The 15153-nt window shown below is 42.9% G+C and overlaps 2 protein-coding genes across 6 annotated transcripts in view; one reads left to right on the top strand and one right to left on the bottom strand.

The window, feature by feature from the left end:
* pleca (plectin a) overlaps positions 1-1488 on the top strand; it is a 144600-nt gene extending 143112 nt beyond the window's left edge. For all 5 annotated transcript variants that reach the window (XM_080859425.1, XM_080859428.1, XM_080859427.1 and 2 more), the window contains 2 exons: positions 21-109; positions 533-1488. The gene's annotated coding sequence lies outside the window, so the exon portion shown is untranslated. The remainder of the gene's footprint in view (positions 1-20; positions 110-532) is intronic.
* A 758-nt stretch (positions 1489-2246) lies between these two features.
* mindy1 (MINDY lysine 48 deubiquitinase 1) lies at positions 2247-14543 on the bottom strand. The gene is made up of 10 exons (XM_080858766.1): positions 14394-14543; positions 12318-13816; positions 10445-10502; positions 9959-10023; positions 9155-9313; positions 7298-7400; positions 6312-6454; positions 5510-5710; positions 4491-4670; positions 2247-3739 (listed from the first exon to the last, which is right to left on the bottom strand). The coding sequence occupies exons 2-10, from the start codon at positions 13026-13028 to the stop codon at positions 3665-3667; spliced, it is 1695 nt and encodes a 564-aa protein (XP_080714892.1). The 5' UTR covers positions 13029-13816; positions 14394-14543; the 3' UTR covers positions 2247-3664.
* Positions 14544-15153: the final 610 nt, after the last annotated feature.

Genomic DNA, 15153 nt, shown 5'->3' with positions numbered 1-15153 from the left:
CTTCTGTCTTTTGTGCCAAGAGGGACTAAATGATCAGATGTTGTAACAATCTCATCATCCCTGATGTTTGACCTGATCTCTGTCCTGTAGCGAGATGAATGAATCTATGGTAAATATTCTCTTTGGTGACTTAAAGACATGTTGATTGGCTGGAATTGATTATGGCTCTGTCTGGTCACTTTGTTGGTTTCCCATTGACAGAGTCAGGACTGTGTAGGAGTGTTTTTGAACGCACACACATAACTGACAGCTAGAGGACAGTGAATTTGCAACATTTTTGATTGGATTAGAATAGCTGCCTCTAACCGTAAAGTGTTTTCCCTGGGGCTGATCACTTTAGTGCATGCTGTGTAGTCTTCGGAATATCTTATCACAAAAAAATTAAGTTTAGTTCCATGTTGATGCTCTGGCAGGTTCATGCAGGGAGATAATCAAAATGGCAAGCAGCTACGTATTATTACCCTTCTCTCCTTGACCATCTATAATCATTTGAACCTGTGTTTGTTTGTTTGTTTGTTTGTTTGTTGTCTAGGTGTCGCCTCCACCTGCATCTCCTAATCCATTGATGCTTTGAAGATTTCCTGATTTAACAGATTATTAAGATTTCCTGATTTAACTGATTATTAAGTCTACATTTCAATTCAGTGTCTTGATGCAGGCTTACATAATACATGTGTACTATCATTACCACAGGACTTATTAATACAGTGTATTACTATAATATTGTCAGCAGTTTAAATCACATCAGTGTAATAGTATCATATTGTCTTCATGTCAGCAGTAATCACAGCAGTAACTGGCACCGGCTTTTCTTACTAGGTTGTTTTGTATGTAAAAAAAAAAAGAAAAAAGGAATTAGAGCACTTTGAGCCATAGATTTAAAAAAAATGAAAACACTAATTCTAGATGGGCCTCTATTTGAACGTAAATATACATGATTCAGTATTTGTCCTTGGCGTTCCAGATAGCCTTTGTGTCTCATCTGCACCCTCTGGTGACCTTGCCTGCATAGCTACAGCACAACAGAGACGAGATTAGACCAAACAAAAAAAGAAGTTTGGATTGCACATGCCTTAGCATATTGGAGTTGTCACGACGACAAAACTCAACTAAGTCCTTCATTTGTGTTAGAAATAGAAATAGGCATAGAAATAGGGTACTAAAGTTGTCACTTGAACCAATGTCTGTGTTCTGCACCTCACCTTCGCGGTTTCCTTTCCTTTCCTTCCTTCATCTGAGAATTTCTGTTTCAATTTCAATTATATATTTTCTTATTATATATATATTATTATATTCTATTTTTTGGCTTTGCATGTTTTAATAACATAATTTCAAGAGATGCAATAAAGCAGCTGTACCAGACTTTTTGTAAGTCCTCGCTAAGCTACATGTCTGTTGGGGGGGAGCTGAGGGAGGCATGAGATGAGTACAACTATATTTAAAGGAGGAAGTTATGTCCTAATGTAAATAAACTAAGGGTATATACTGTAAAAATGGCATGTGTCTCTCCTCTCTCATGTGACAGAACAGTTTTGTGTTTTCTTTTGTGCTGCAGTAAATCCACATGAGATCAAGCTAATTGTGGCAGACACTGTTGTGTTTAGTTTTTTTCTATATCGTTTTGAATAAGCTGCATCAGAGCGGATCTACTCCTGGGTGTGATGGAGACACTGTTCAGGACTCCCAAGGAAAGAAATGGCAGTGATCAGATACAAAACAAATTGACTTTAGTGTCTTGGAATTGTCTATACCACATCCTTGACATATTAAAATATTCGTGGTTGTTCTAACTGATGTTCCAGCTCAGAACTTAATCAGAAATGATGCTCCTCTAGACCACTACATTAAGCAAGTCTTCCTTCTTAGAAGGGCATTATCCATGTTTTAAGAATAATCAAGAAGGTTATAATTCATAAACCAATCTGCAAAAGGTAATTTTGCTATAGGCTTTAGAACTGAAGGTCATTATCCCAGGCCTAAGGCCAAGATTCTAAAACCAGCACTATAAATCTAACAGCCCTTTAGGTGTGGATATCTGAATTCCTAAAGCCCATGCCAGCATACTTTTCCAGGGCAATGGTAAACTAAATCATATGCAAAGTAGATTTATGTATGAAATTGCATAGACGATGTTAGACAAACACTAAAAGGTAGTATAACTGAATGAATGATTTTACTTTCTTAGCCATTTCTTTTTTACATTAATACTGAACTCCTAGGAAATAATAATAAAAAACACTGCTATGGCTTTTTTTATTTGACTTTACTGAGAGGAACATGACAAATTAAATAGAGTGTCACAATGATTAAGACATTTTAATCAGTCGAGACAGGCCTAAAGCAACAGGGAAGCCTGGAGTCACCCAGAAGGGTGTGAAGCTGTCCAGCGGACGACATCGCCCCCTGTCTGTCTCTCTGTAGTGTTACGGCCCCGCCCTCCTGGTTTGTGACCACTGCATCCTTTAGTGTACATCACACACATCTGAATTTGTCTATACCAACATTCTTCACTACATCTGCTTTTGAAACACCAAAGGAACACAAATTTAATGAAATAAAAATGAAAAAAAATCTAAATCAAAAACAGACAACCATGAAACAAAACAAAAACCACATTACCACATTATTGGTACTGGTGCTTTGACATCCATTTGGACAACAGAAGCAAGGAGCACATATGAGACAACCCGGCCCCGGTTGCACTTCTCTGGCTTTAACCTTCAACTACGGAAACCTCAGTGGTCCACACCTTCCTCCAGGTGACTGGACGAACCCTTTTCTCTACACAGGTGGTGATGCATTTACTCACTTCAGCACTGACTGGTAATGTCCTCAAATACAGAGATTTCCTAAAGTCAAGGGGCACAGAGGAATTATGGGAAAAAGGACAATGGGTAGGGGGTGAAGTGAGTGCAGGGCAGGGATGTCAAGGTATCTGGTGATTTAGTACTATTGAAATAATTTCATTATAGAGTCTCTGTGCTCAGTTTTTAAAGCATTATTTATCTCTACTATCTTATTAGTAGTAGATTTATTTTGAACTTTTGTCACTTATTACTGACTGCCACAGACACAAAGAGGAGTACGTCTACATCAGAGATTACCTCAGATTACCACAGCTTCTCTTCAGGCACTGGCTGGCCACCCTGCTAACACTTTCATTAAACACCTGGAGGTTTTAGATGGGCCAGTCGACCAAGGGGCTCTAAAGGACCCCTCAGTCTTCTACTCTGGGTGTGAAAGATGCAGGCAGTGATGTGGCTCAATAGCAGCAGCTTATGGCAGACAGACACTTGTTAGTGCCGAACGAGCCTCACGCTTTTGGGTGGTACTACTTTATTCCACCATTACAATATTTCAGCCTGGGCTCTCTGCTGCCCCCTGGTGGTGTGAAGTGAGATGGCAAGGAGGTTAGTGAAGGGCACGTGTGTTGGCATTGTGATGAGGATTATGGCAAAGCTGGTAGGATGGTGCTGGGTTTGGCATTAAAATGACCGCTCGGAGGAGATGGGGTCTCCTGAGTATGCACGAGTGTGTATGTTTGCACGCAAGTAAGTGTGTGTGTGTGTGTGTGTGAGCACTTGCAATGTCCTTGGCTTAGCCCACAAGAGCAGACAAGTATTTGGAGGGCACAGGTAAGGTGGCGTGAAGGGCAGAACGGTCCCTATAATAAGGTACAGTCAGAGTCGTCCTTCTTCTCCCGTCTCCGGGTCTGCTGGCCTGCCGCTTGGCCTCGCCCCTGGAAACACAACGAAATAAAGGCATGATTATGTATGCTACGCTAGCAGAGGTAAAAGAACACAATGAATTAAAGACATAATTATGTATGCTACGCTAGCAGAGGTAACCATCTATTCATTAAGACATGATCAGGTCTACTACACTAGCAGAGGTAAAAAACACAAATAACTGAAGGCATGATTAGCTCTACTACGCTAGCAGAGGTAAAAAAAAAAACACAATAAAATAAAGACAGGATTATGTATGCTACGCTAGCAGAGGCAACCATCACTTGAAACCCATTTTCCCCCTAGAAAACACAATGAGATAAAGACATAAATCAGGTCTACTACACTAAAACACAACAACGTAAAGACATGACATGTGTGCGGGCGGCATTGCCAGAGATCTTTGTTAAATAGAGAGCTCACAGTAGTTAGAGAGCTCACACTAGTTAAATAGGGATCTCACACTAGTTAAATAGGGAGCTCACACTTTTTTATAACCTTAAACTTAGCTGGGAACTGTTCCACAAATAACTATGATGCTTACTGTAGTCTACCAGTTATATGAACACACACACACACACTCACACACTCACACACTCTAAATGTGTAAGATTGAGAATGACTCATATAAATAAATAATACACTGAGCATTAACAATCTCAGATCATTTCACAAACTCCCACAAGCCCACAGTAACCAGCAGCCATTGCAAAGTGTGACAGCACCCCCCCCCCCCCCCCCCCCCCCCCTGGCATGACCCACCTGTGGAGCAGAGGATGCTGAGGATGCTGTGGACATCTGCTGTTGCTGTTGCTGCTGTTGCTGCTGCTGCTGTTGCTGCTGGTACTCCTCCTGCTGGAGCTGCCTGGCCAGCTCCAGGTCACTCAGGGGCCCCGGGGCCGCACCCTGCTGCTGCTGCAGAGACATGGCCACCAGGTAGTCCTGAGGAGGACAGAGGAGGGGGGGGAGGAGAAGAGTGAGAGACATGGACACCAGGTTGAGGAGGGGGGAGGAGAGCGAGAGACATGGACACCAGGTTGAGGAGGGGGGAGGAGAGCGAGAGACATGGACACCAGGTTGAGGAGGGGGGAGGAGAGTGAGCGACATGGACACCAGGTAGTCCTGAGGAGGAGGGAGGAGAGGAGGAGAGTGAGAGACATGGACACCAGGTTGAGGAGGGGGGAGGAGAGTGAGAGACATGGACACCAGGTTGAGGAGGGGGGAGGAGAGTGAGAGACATGGACACCAGATCGAGGAGGGGGGAGGAGAGTGAGAGACATGGACACCAGGTTGAGGAGGGAGGAGAGGAGGAGAGTGAGAGACATGGACACCAGGTTGAGGAGGGAGGAGAGGAGGAGAGCGAGAGACATGGACACCAGGTAGTCCTGAGGAGGGGGGAGGAGTGTGAGAGAGGAAATCAGTCGCTCCAGGATCTTGCGAGGGTGTGTTGTGATTGTTGCGACCAAAAGTGACTGGATTTGCTGCAGGAAAACTCATAAACTGCTGAAAAGTTTTTTTTTTTTTGTAGGAATACCTACAAATCCCACCAGGGTTTTGCATTTCTTTGTTATGACCCATCTTAAAATAATGCAGAAAGTCCATAACTGCATTTTTTGGGACATATTTGCCCTTGCAGGAAGCCCTTGAATTTGCAAAACGAAAGATCACATAAACCTGGTAAACATGAGCCTGGGAGATGGGGACGGCCGCTGTGTGTGTGTGTGTGTGTGTGGGTGTGTGTGTGGGTGTGTGTGTGTGTGTGTATGTGTGTATGTGTGTACCTGATCGATCTGCTGCTGCTGCTGCTGGGGGGAGGGGGCGTCCGCGGTGGATGATGACGCCGCGCCCCGCTGTGGAGGGTGGCTGAGGCGGAAGTCCGAGTCGCAGAAGTTGCCGTCGCCCTCCACGTTATGCAGGCTCTCCCACACCAAACTCTCCTCCTGCAGGAAGCCCTGGTCTGTCACCAGCAGGTACAGATGCCCCTGGGGTCATAGGTCAAAAAGGATTAGGACCGTTCATTAAATGCCTCAAGACAACTCATTAAGTAACTGTACAAACATTTTCTGATTAATTGAATATATAAATAAGATCATGACAATCGTCTTCAACCACCTCCTCCACCCTGATGCTCTAGTTCAAACACTGCACATGGAACTGGATTTTTACATTCACATCTGTATTTATGCCTTCATCAGACACTTCTCCAAAGTGGCTTACACAGGACGTGCAGATACATAATGATCATCAGTGTTAGCGCTCCCTGGGTATCAAACCCATGCGCATCTTGCTCCAGCAGCTGAACTATAGGAGGAGATATAATGTATGTAATAGACATGTATGTATTATGTAATGTGATTATAAAATGTAATCGTATGTAATATGTATCTAAAAGTATAATGCAAATATGTATATGTTATAATAAATGTATGGCATGTAAGACATTGGATACACTTAAATGAACTTTAAAAAGCCTGCACCTATGCACAATGGACAGGCAGGCAGACAGACAGACAGACAGACAGACAGATAGACAGACAGACAGGCAGACAGACAGGCAGGCAGACAGAGACAGACAGGCCACACCTTGTGTTTGATCATTGTGCTGAAGTGGTTGTTCCTGAAGAAGACGGACAGCTCGCCCTCCTTGGCCGTGGTGTTGAGCTCACACAGGCCGTGATAGGACAGCTGGGTTGCCGTGGATTCCAGGAACTGCTCTGCCACCAAACCTAAGGGAGGAGAGGAACGATAGATAGATAGATAGATAGATAGATAGATAGATAGATAGATAGATAGAGAGAGAGAGAGAGAGAGAGAGAGAGAGAACAGATGGAGAGCAATAAAGGACGGGGATGATGACAAAGAGAAGAAAGAGTGGGAGGTAGGGAGGAAAAGAGTCATGAGTCATATGATGAACAAACAAAAGACGCTTGTGCCTGAACACAGTGCTCTCAATACGAGAGGAAAGAACGGCCACAACAAAGAAACAGAATTACAGGATGAGAGTGCAACAGAAATAAAACTCCACATATGCCTATTTGAATTGTTTTTTCTTTTCAAATCCCCCTATACTAGTCTTACTCACTGATTATAAAACTAACTCTGAATTGGTCTTTTTTATTTTATTCGCATCTATGCACTTCCGTCTCAAGTGACCCCTTGGGATCGGATCTCGCTCCCTCGCTCTACATGCAAGTAAATGTGTACATCAGTTCCAACCACAAAGACTAAATGTGCTGTTGTTTTTAACTGGCGGAGGGCAGCAATCGGGTATTACAGAAATTTGTATTTAATTTTTTCCAGGCCAAGTCATATTCTACATCTAAAAAAGCGGAGAGTGTGTAGCCTACATACCCTTAGCCTACAAGAATATTTCTATATCTTTGTTCAGAGATGTGTACTTGTGCTTGTGAAAGAGAGACGCACCCAGTTAGCAAAGCAGCCTCTGACCTGACCTGACACAGCGGTTACTATCGGTAAGAGTATGTGTGTGTGTGTGTGTGTGTGTGTGTGTGTGTGTGTGTGTGTGTGTGTGTGTATGTGTGTGAAAAGCAGGTGATGAGCTGCCCCACCTTCACTGACTTGACTGCTGTCAGAGGAGTGTTTGTAGTTGATGATCTTCTCAACCAACTGGTTATAGCTGAGCTTCCCCACTGCAGACACCATCTCTAGGCTCTGAGAAGAGAATAGAAGAGAAGAGGAGAGGAGAGGAGAGGAGAGGAGAGGAGAGGAGAAGAGATTTACTATTTGAAGTAATACTATTATTTTTTTTATTGTCATAGTTTACATTAAAGTATTTTAGTTTCTACCCTATTTTGCACACTCGGAACATGACTTTCTGTCTTTCTGTATATGGACTACAATGCACACCTTCAATGCACACCTAGCAAATATGTATGCATATATTGTTTTTGTTACATGAATGTTTCCAGTGGTGCATTCTCCTATCATTTTTGTTGACATTCAAGTTGACAGAGTGTTTTGTTGCATATAAAGTTAAAGAGATTGTGACAGCGCGATTCCTGCTGCAACTTCCAAAAATAGCCATGCATTAACGGTTTTATTAATACTACAGCATTGCCATATGACATGACACGGCTTACTCCCGCAATCTGGAGCAATTTAGAACGTTAATTGCCTTTAGCAAAAGTTTGGACCCAAAAAAATGTAAAACCCACTGAAAAATCCCCAAATTTCCCTTCAACACCTGCCACCACAGGAGATGAGCCACAAACAAAATGCCCTTCATACAAACTATGGTTTGTTGACTGATGACCTCAAACTCCCCTGTATCTAAATGACTTAATTATTATCATTCACAAATCTACTGAAGGTATGACTAGCTTTGTTAAGAATGACCCTGCTGATTTCGCTCTCTCATAAGATGTACTAGTCACCAGAGGTTGTCTGCCAATGTTAACGGTTCAGCTTGAGTTTATATCAACAGCACAACAGATAAAGCCGCTTCAGTTGTGTGTCCAAAACTGATAGTCCTCCAGAACGAGAAACAGTCTGTTCCAACACCACAGAAATCCAGACGGGATGATAAACTGCGAATGTGCATCACTGATGTAGGATGCGTGATTATTTTAGCTTGAAAACAAAAACAAAAACCCTTGTGATGTCTCAGCAACAGACATGTTTTCACAAAAAAATGCTGTCAAATTGTCAGCAAGACCTCGGTTTTGCTGGTTAACACCTATCTGTTACTGACGTAAGGGGAAAAAAAGCCGTTTCAAGAAAAACAACAACAGCAGCCAACGTACCTTATCTGACCAAGAGCAAAGACAGGGACTCTGTACAGCACAAAACACCTGGCTGACATAACTTGAACTATACTGACATAAGGCCACTGGAAATATACTGACATAAGGCCACTGGAAATATACTGCCATAAGGCCACTGGAACTATACTGACATAAGGCCACTGGAACTATACTGACATAAGGCCACTTGAACTATACTGACATAAGGCCACTGGAAATATACTGACATAAGGCCACTGGAACTATACTGCTTCTGGTCTCACAGGGCCCTCATAGCATAGCACAACATGAGATCAGAGAACACTGGCTTTAAGAGGAAGCTCAAAAACTAAATGTTGAGCTTATTTAGCAGCTCTTCTTACCATTTACCATCTTAGACATGCATTTCATTCGTGTGTTATTTTGTTATATGTTATAGGTTAAACAATGTGATCAAAATCTAAAAACAAAAACTAAACAACCTTCCATGTAATTCACACGGAAATTGTGCAACACTATCTCTTCATCATGCCCTCATAATGACCCCATTCTGAGTGTAGCAGCACCTTTATTTTCAATAGCAAAGACTATACACTACACCTTTAATCATGCATTCAGCTAAGAGTTTGCATTGTGTCCTCCTGCGTGCACGTGTCCATGCGTTGCCCAGCGCAGGGCCCTTACCTGGGGGTCCACCAGCCAGCCATGGTACAGGGGAAGGTCCAGCAGGTCGAAGACGATGCACTCGGGCGTGTACTCAAAGTCACACACTCCGGTGAAGCGCACGTTCACGTCCAGGCCCGTGGACAGCTTGGGCAACACCGCCATGGCATCGCTCATGTTCTGCACACAGGTCAAAGGTCAAAAAGTAAAGAAGTGGGGTTTTTTTGTATTTATTTTTTAATCTGCAACAGAGAAGGAACTGTGGTCTTGTTGGTACAGTTGTTAATATACCGTCATTTAAAAAGTTTTACAACTCAATTCTATCAAAGCCTTATCTTCATTTTGAATGAATTGATATCAGTGGCAATTAAAATCACAGTAATGTTAGTCATAATATGCATCACTATTATTCACTGTAATAATAGCCTTATTATGTACATGCAGTCAACACCTTCATCCCCTCACATCATTCACATTCAAGGTAAAGTGATCAGTGTGGGAGAGGGATATTCTTTGAAAGCTTAACAAACAAACTGCCTAGTAGTACTTTGGCAGGAAGAATGGGGCTGGTCTCTGTTGACTGGCTTTGAGGGGCAACAATGCCCCCAACACAGAGCGCACGTCAAGCGCAAGCATAATCCCAGCCATCTGAGCCTTTTCAGAAGGACTCTAGGAGCCACTGACACTAAGCACTGGCCATGACGCCTGTGTTTGGGCAAATAACAGCCCTCTGCGTCTCTCTCTCACACACACACACACACAAAACACACACAAAACACACACACACACACACAGGTGTGTGTTTTGTTACGATGTTAGGCTCACCTGCTGGAAGTTCAGTTCCATGCCCTCAGCGGTCTCCCTTGGTTTGATTGACAGCACACATTCCCCTGTTACACAAGACATGGAAAGAAATAATACATTTTTAAAAAATGCTATGCTTCCTTAGCAAAGATATTAGTTTGACTTACATTAACATCAGGTGTGTTTATCTGCCCTACATATGACCATATCTCATCAAAATGAATTTGAAGATGAAAACCCAAACTAACTGGCTATACAAACATACCTCAAAAAGTGGTACATTCCTGCATACCGTTGCTTTAAAGTAACACTATTCAAAAATGACACTTTTGTATAGGCAACTAGTTTTGGTGCCATCCTGAAATTCATTTTGATAGCATATGGTCATGTGAAGGACAGATAAACACCTTCCCACTAGCCATTCGGGATATGCTCTATGTAGTTCTGTGTTCCAGGTTGTAGATGTTTGTAAATGCTTTATTATGTAATACACTCTACACATCTTACCCAGGTGAGCCATCAGGTCTTCTGTGGTGATGACCTCCGTCTGTGGGGGGAGCTTGGCCTGGGGGGGCAGGGGTACACTCAGGTTAGGGCAGATTCACACGCCACGTCATCTTAAAGGCCCTACCTCTCCATGACCAGAGTTTGCTATTCCCTAAAGCGCCCTGGTGTTGCTGAGCAACCACCGTGGGCCTGAGGGATAGACAGAGTGTTTAAAGTAATAGCCTCTCTATCGTGAGGATGGTGGTTTTCCAATGATGCTTTCTGAAAACTAAGCCTGATGACCATGGCCATTAGTTTCTATGGTTACGGCCTAAATACTTTCTGGGGAGGAGAAACCTCACTATTCTCTCTCATGAAGCTTGTCATGGGCCCATCATTCCAGAGGCTTCCATCATTCCAGAGGCTTCCATCATCCCAGAGGCTTCCATCATCCCAGAGGCTCCATTAGGTCAGCGGCTTAAGCTTGTGCTCATCGCCCAAATAAATTAACCAAAACAAAACAAAACAAAACCACCACTCCATCCTCCCAGCAGGGCAGCAGGACAGCACTTACTCATTCCAATGGGAATTAGGCTGCCGTGACTCTGTATCGACTACTTTTCATTCCCTGTGTTTGTTGTTTAGACAGTGTCACATTTTGCCTGCATGTATTTACTATATAGACAGGCACACTTCTGTAGTTTTACCAACTACAAAAGGTTAATGAGTCGCTTGAAGAAACAACACAAGGGAGAGTCCCAAGGAGTAAAGTCTGATTGGTTGAGATCTCAGGCACACCGTTTTTTTCTGGACAGTATCCGGTCACGCATTATTTGGTTAGCCTGTGTCAAATATTTATTGACACTGTTGACAGGGAGGGATACAAACAGACAGAATACACAGTTCTGGTCAGGTGATGATAATGTGCTTGGGTGTCAGAGATGATAGGCCCAGGGTTAGGGTCAGGTTAAGATCAGTGATAAATGACCAGCACTACGGTTTAACCAAATGCGTTACTAAGTCTCCACCAGCGCTAGAGCAAAATGGGCACGTTTGTGAGTCACAGCCTCAATAACAACCAGTTTTAATAATCCTTTTATAATGTCCCATCTTTTGGGACTTCTCTGCATCACAAAACTAATATTTCATGTCTAACAGTCATCAACACAATGAGGATTGGCACAGTACCAAGAGCCCATTCTCTCTTTGGCTTTTTATTTTGGGCTGAAGGATCAGCGTCTCCAGCCCACATCTGGCATCATAATCTCCATAACAAAAACACAACTGACTTTCAACCGGCCACTAAGCTCCGCATGGTCTCAACCTCGTCTTTTCTCGGAGAGCGCAACTCGAGCATATGTGTCTCAGCCGACCCAGACCTCCTAGCGCTTCAGATCTGATCGGGGGGGGGGGGGGGGGGGGGGGGGGTTCTGGGGTGTGGCAGGTTTACAGCAGTCTCCCAGTTTCAACTCTCAGAACAGCCATCAGTGACCTCTCCTTTCATAAAACAGCCATCAGTGACCTTTTCACCTGGATATGACCCAGGTTAAATGGCAGTAGGAGAGTCTACCCTATAGACAATGTCTGAAAACAGTACAATGATTCCTCTGAACAAAACACTTTTGTTTATTGTTCTTCCCTCCAGATTAAATCCCATTTAACTTCTGAGGACTGCTGTCAGCTGACTGAATCTTGGGCCATTTCACACAAGGAAACCGACAAAGTCAGTAAACATAGAACTGACGCAATACGGATTGTAAAACGTATACGTATCAATTATAATATTGCTTAAGGATGTATAACTGTGAATACAATATTAACTTACGTGTGGGGCAACTGGCTGTGAAATCGCTCTTAGAGTTGTGTAATATGAGGACGCTCGCTCAGAACTTACCTTCCAGCGCAAAAACAGGATGTTCATGATGGCCAGCAGGGGGCAGGGTCCATTCTCGCTCTGCGTGATGATGGGAGTCTTCTTCTCTTTCCAAGTGATCCACTTCACAAAGTAGTAAGCCGGCATGACCGTCTCAGTCTCCGTGGAAACCGCACCTCCAGCTGCTGATGCTGCGGCTGCGGACGTTGGTACGGAGGGCCCGGGCGGCAGAACCTCCACGCACGGGGAACCAGCGTCAGCTCCCAGGGCTGAATAGGATGAAGACAGGGGCTCGTCCACGAACACTCCATTGTTGCCCTCGGAGACGTCCAGACTGGCTAAGGAGTAAGAGGCAGTGTCAGCGGACTGGCCGACAGTGACCTCTGAACTCTCTCCAACCACCTGCCTTTCGTGTATCACGTTCGACTGGCCATCATCTGGCTGGCCGTTGTCCAGTTGAACAGGCGCAGCAGGCTCTGCTGTTTTTGCCTCCAGATGCAAGAGGTCTCCAGTGTCCACTAATGGAGTGTCCCCTGGAGGAACCACATTTGGAGGTTCTTCATCCAGAGGATACACATCCTGTCCTCTTTGGTGTGCTTCTTCCGTCTCCCCAACTTTCAAGTCTATCTGATCCTGAGCAAGCACACTGGAGACGTCTGATGTCACCAGCTGATCTTCTTTACCTAATCCCACCGTATCCCCTAACACTTTCTCTGAACTAGATTCGGTCATTGTGGAAGGGTTTGGTTTAGCACTTCAATTAAGATTAATAAGGCCAAAGTATTTTCAAACTTCTCAAAACAGAAAATAAAGCCCTTTTGTTCTTAACGCCAGAACCTTTAATTTTGAGACCCCTGAGAATAGGACTAAGCATCAGCTAGAAAACAGGATGGGCAGCTAATTTTGAAACCGCCACAGTTTGTTTTCTCCTTTAAAAATTAAAGATCATGTGACAACATCTAAAACACTTTGACTCTGTTGTCACTCAAATGGCTGTATCCTCTGACAAGCGAAATAGTGCTAACCCACCTCAGCATTTTCTTAACATGTAAATACACAACGCAAGTTTTGGACTACAGATACCTCATCAAGACACTCAAGAGACCAGTGCTGCTGTGACGAGTTTACAACGACACTTACTACATACTTATAAGATGCAGTTAACTTTTATCATTTTTAAATCTGAAGTGACGCAAGTAAGTCTGAATTATTTACCATGAAAATGACAAGAGGTATCCGTTAGTGTAAAACAACGTGTCTTTGACAAAGCTAAGGCTAATTTCCCACAGACCGGTGGTTGTTCTTCCTTTGTGCTTTGCCTTGCAAGGCATACTGACCTACCATGGCCCGGACAATGATTAAGCTATTTCAACTGCGTGTGAAGAAATGAGCAGCCTGATGAGAAGCAAAAGCAACCGCCAAACTTGCCAAACACACAGTTCAACTCGGAACTTGAGCTTTTTGTTTTCCTGAGACTAAACAGCTGTTGGCTTCGACTGGTGATGTTTTCGTCAAAGGATCTGAAACAAACCAATAACAACAATCTGATTAGGTTTATGCCTGACGTTACTTCACCAACCATTAATCTGAACTCACGATTCAAATTAAACACTGACTTTAAAAAATCGTCTAAATGTCAAAGAACTAGAGCAGCATACTATAGGATCTTTAGGCTATTGTTATATATTACTCATTATAGTACTTAGCATAATAGTGAACGTCGAACAACAAAATGGAAACCTTATGTAAATTGCTAATTGTTAGTAGCGATGTAAAATGTATGTTATTCGATCTTGGAGTTGACTGACGAAAATATTGACATTAGCTGGCTAAGTTTGTAAAATCCTTTTTTTAAGACAAAACATATTCTTAAAGTATATTATCCTCCCGATCAATGGTTACAAAGGATGAGGCATAAACAAATACCACAATTGATGAATAAGCCACATGGCTACGGATGTTTATTATCTTTCAATCTTTAGCAAATTACTTAATACAGATGCCATTGAGTGCAGCAGGTCGGGTGTCAGTCAGCTAACATGCTAGCGTTAGCAATCTAGCAGTAACTTGATGATACAGCCAAACGTTGAGACTTACCATATTTGACCAAAGAGTAAACCAGGTAATGATAATAATTGAGTGTCTCCACTACAAGGGGGGCGTAAACCAGTTCAGTACATCACTTCTCTAGACAGGTTGATCTGCTGTTGTCTCCACTTCTGCACTCGGTTGAGTTTTCTATTTCTGTGTTCAGTCTACGCAACCTTGTTTTCATCATTTTCACTTCCTGTGGGACGGGCTTAGTAAACAGTGATGTCATTCAATGATTATTCTCACAAGTAGACATCATTTTACTTAGAATCCTAGGCTAAATTCGTGTTCGTTATTTCACTAGTAGATTTCTCCCAAATTGATTAAAAAAGAATCAGTCTAAAAAAAAAATGTTTTATTAGTTTAGAAATCTATCTATGACTAGGCTGCACCCTCTGTTGGTAGGAGGTTGAACTGCTGGGAACAATCCTGTTTCCGAAGAATCTCTTTTTTTAATGTGTAAATGCAGCCTAAAAATGTGTGTGTGGGGGATTTTAACAGTGGCTGTTATGTTATGACGGAAATGTGATGAAACACATCAATGCTGTTGTTAATATTGACATTGTATTTAATTCCACATTATATTAAGCATCCTTGAGAACTTTGAAAGGCACTACAAGTCGGATGTATTCTTATAAAATTACCATTTTTAGAAAAATCTGCATTTTATTGGGTTGAAAATGGCTCAACACGCCATCTACAGTTTAACATCATCCTGTACCTTGCCAGGCTTGCGATGCTGACGAATCCACATCCATTTGGTTCA

This window comes from Sprattus sprattus (genome assembly GCF_963457725.1).
Source record: "Sprattus sprattus genome assembly, chromosome: 20".
NCBI classification, from domain to species: domain Eukaryota; kingdom Metazoa; phylum Chordata; class Actinopteri; order Clupeiformes; family Clupeidae; genus Sprattus; species Sprattus sprattus.
Note: the sequence above shows the minus strand (reverse complement) of the source record. Positions and strands in the feature narration are given on the sequence as shown.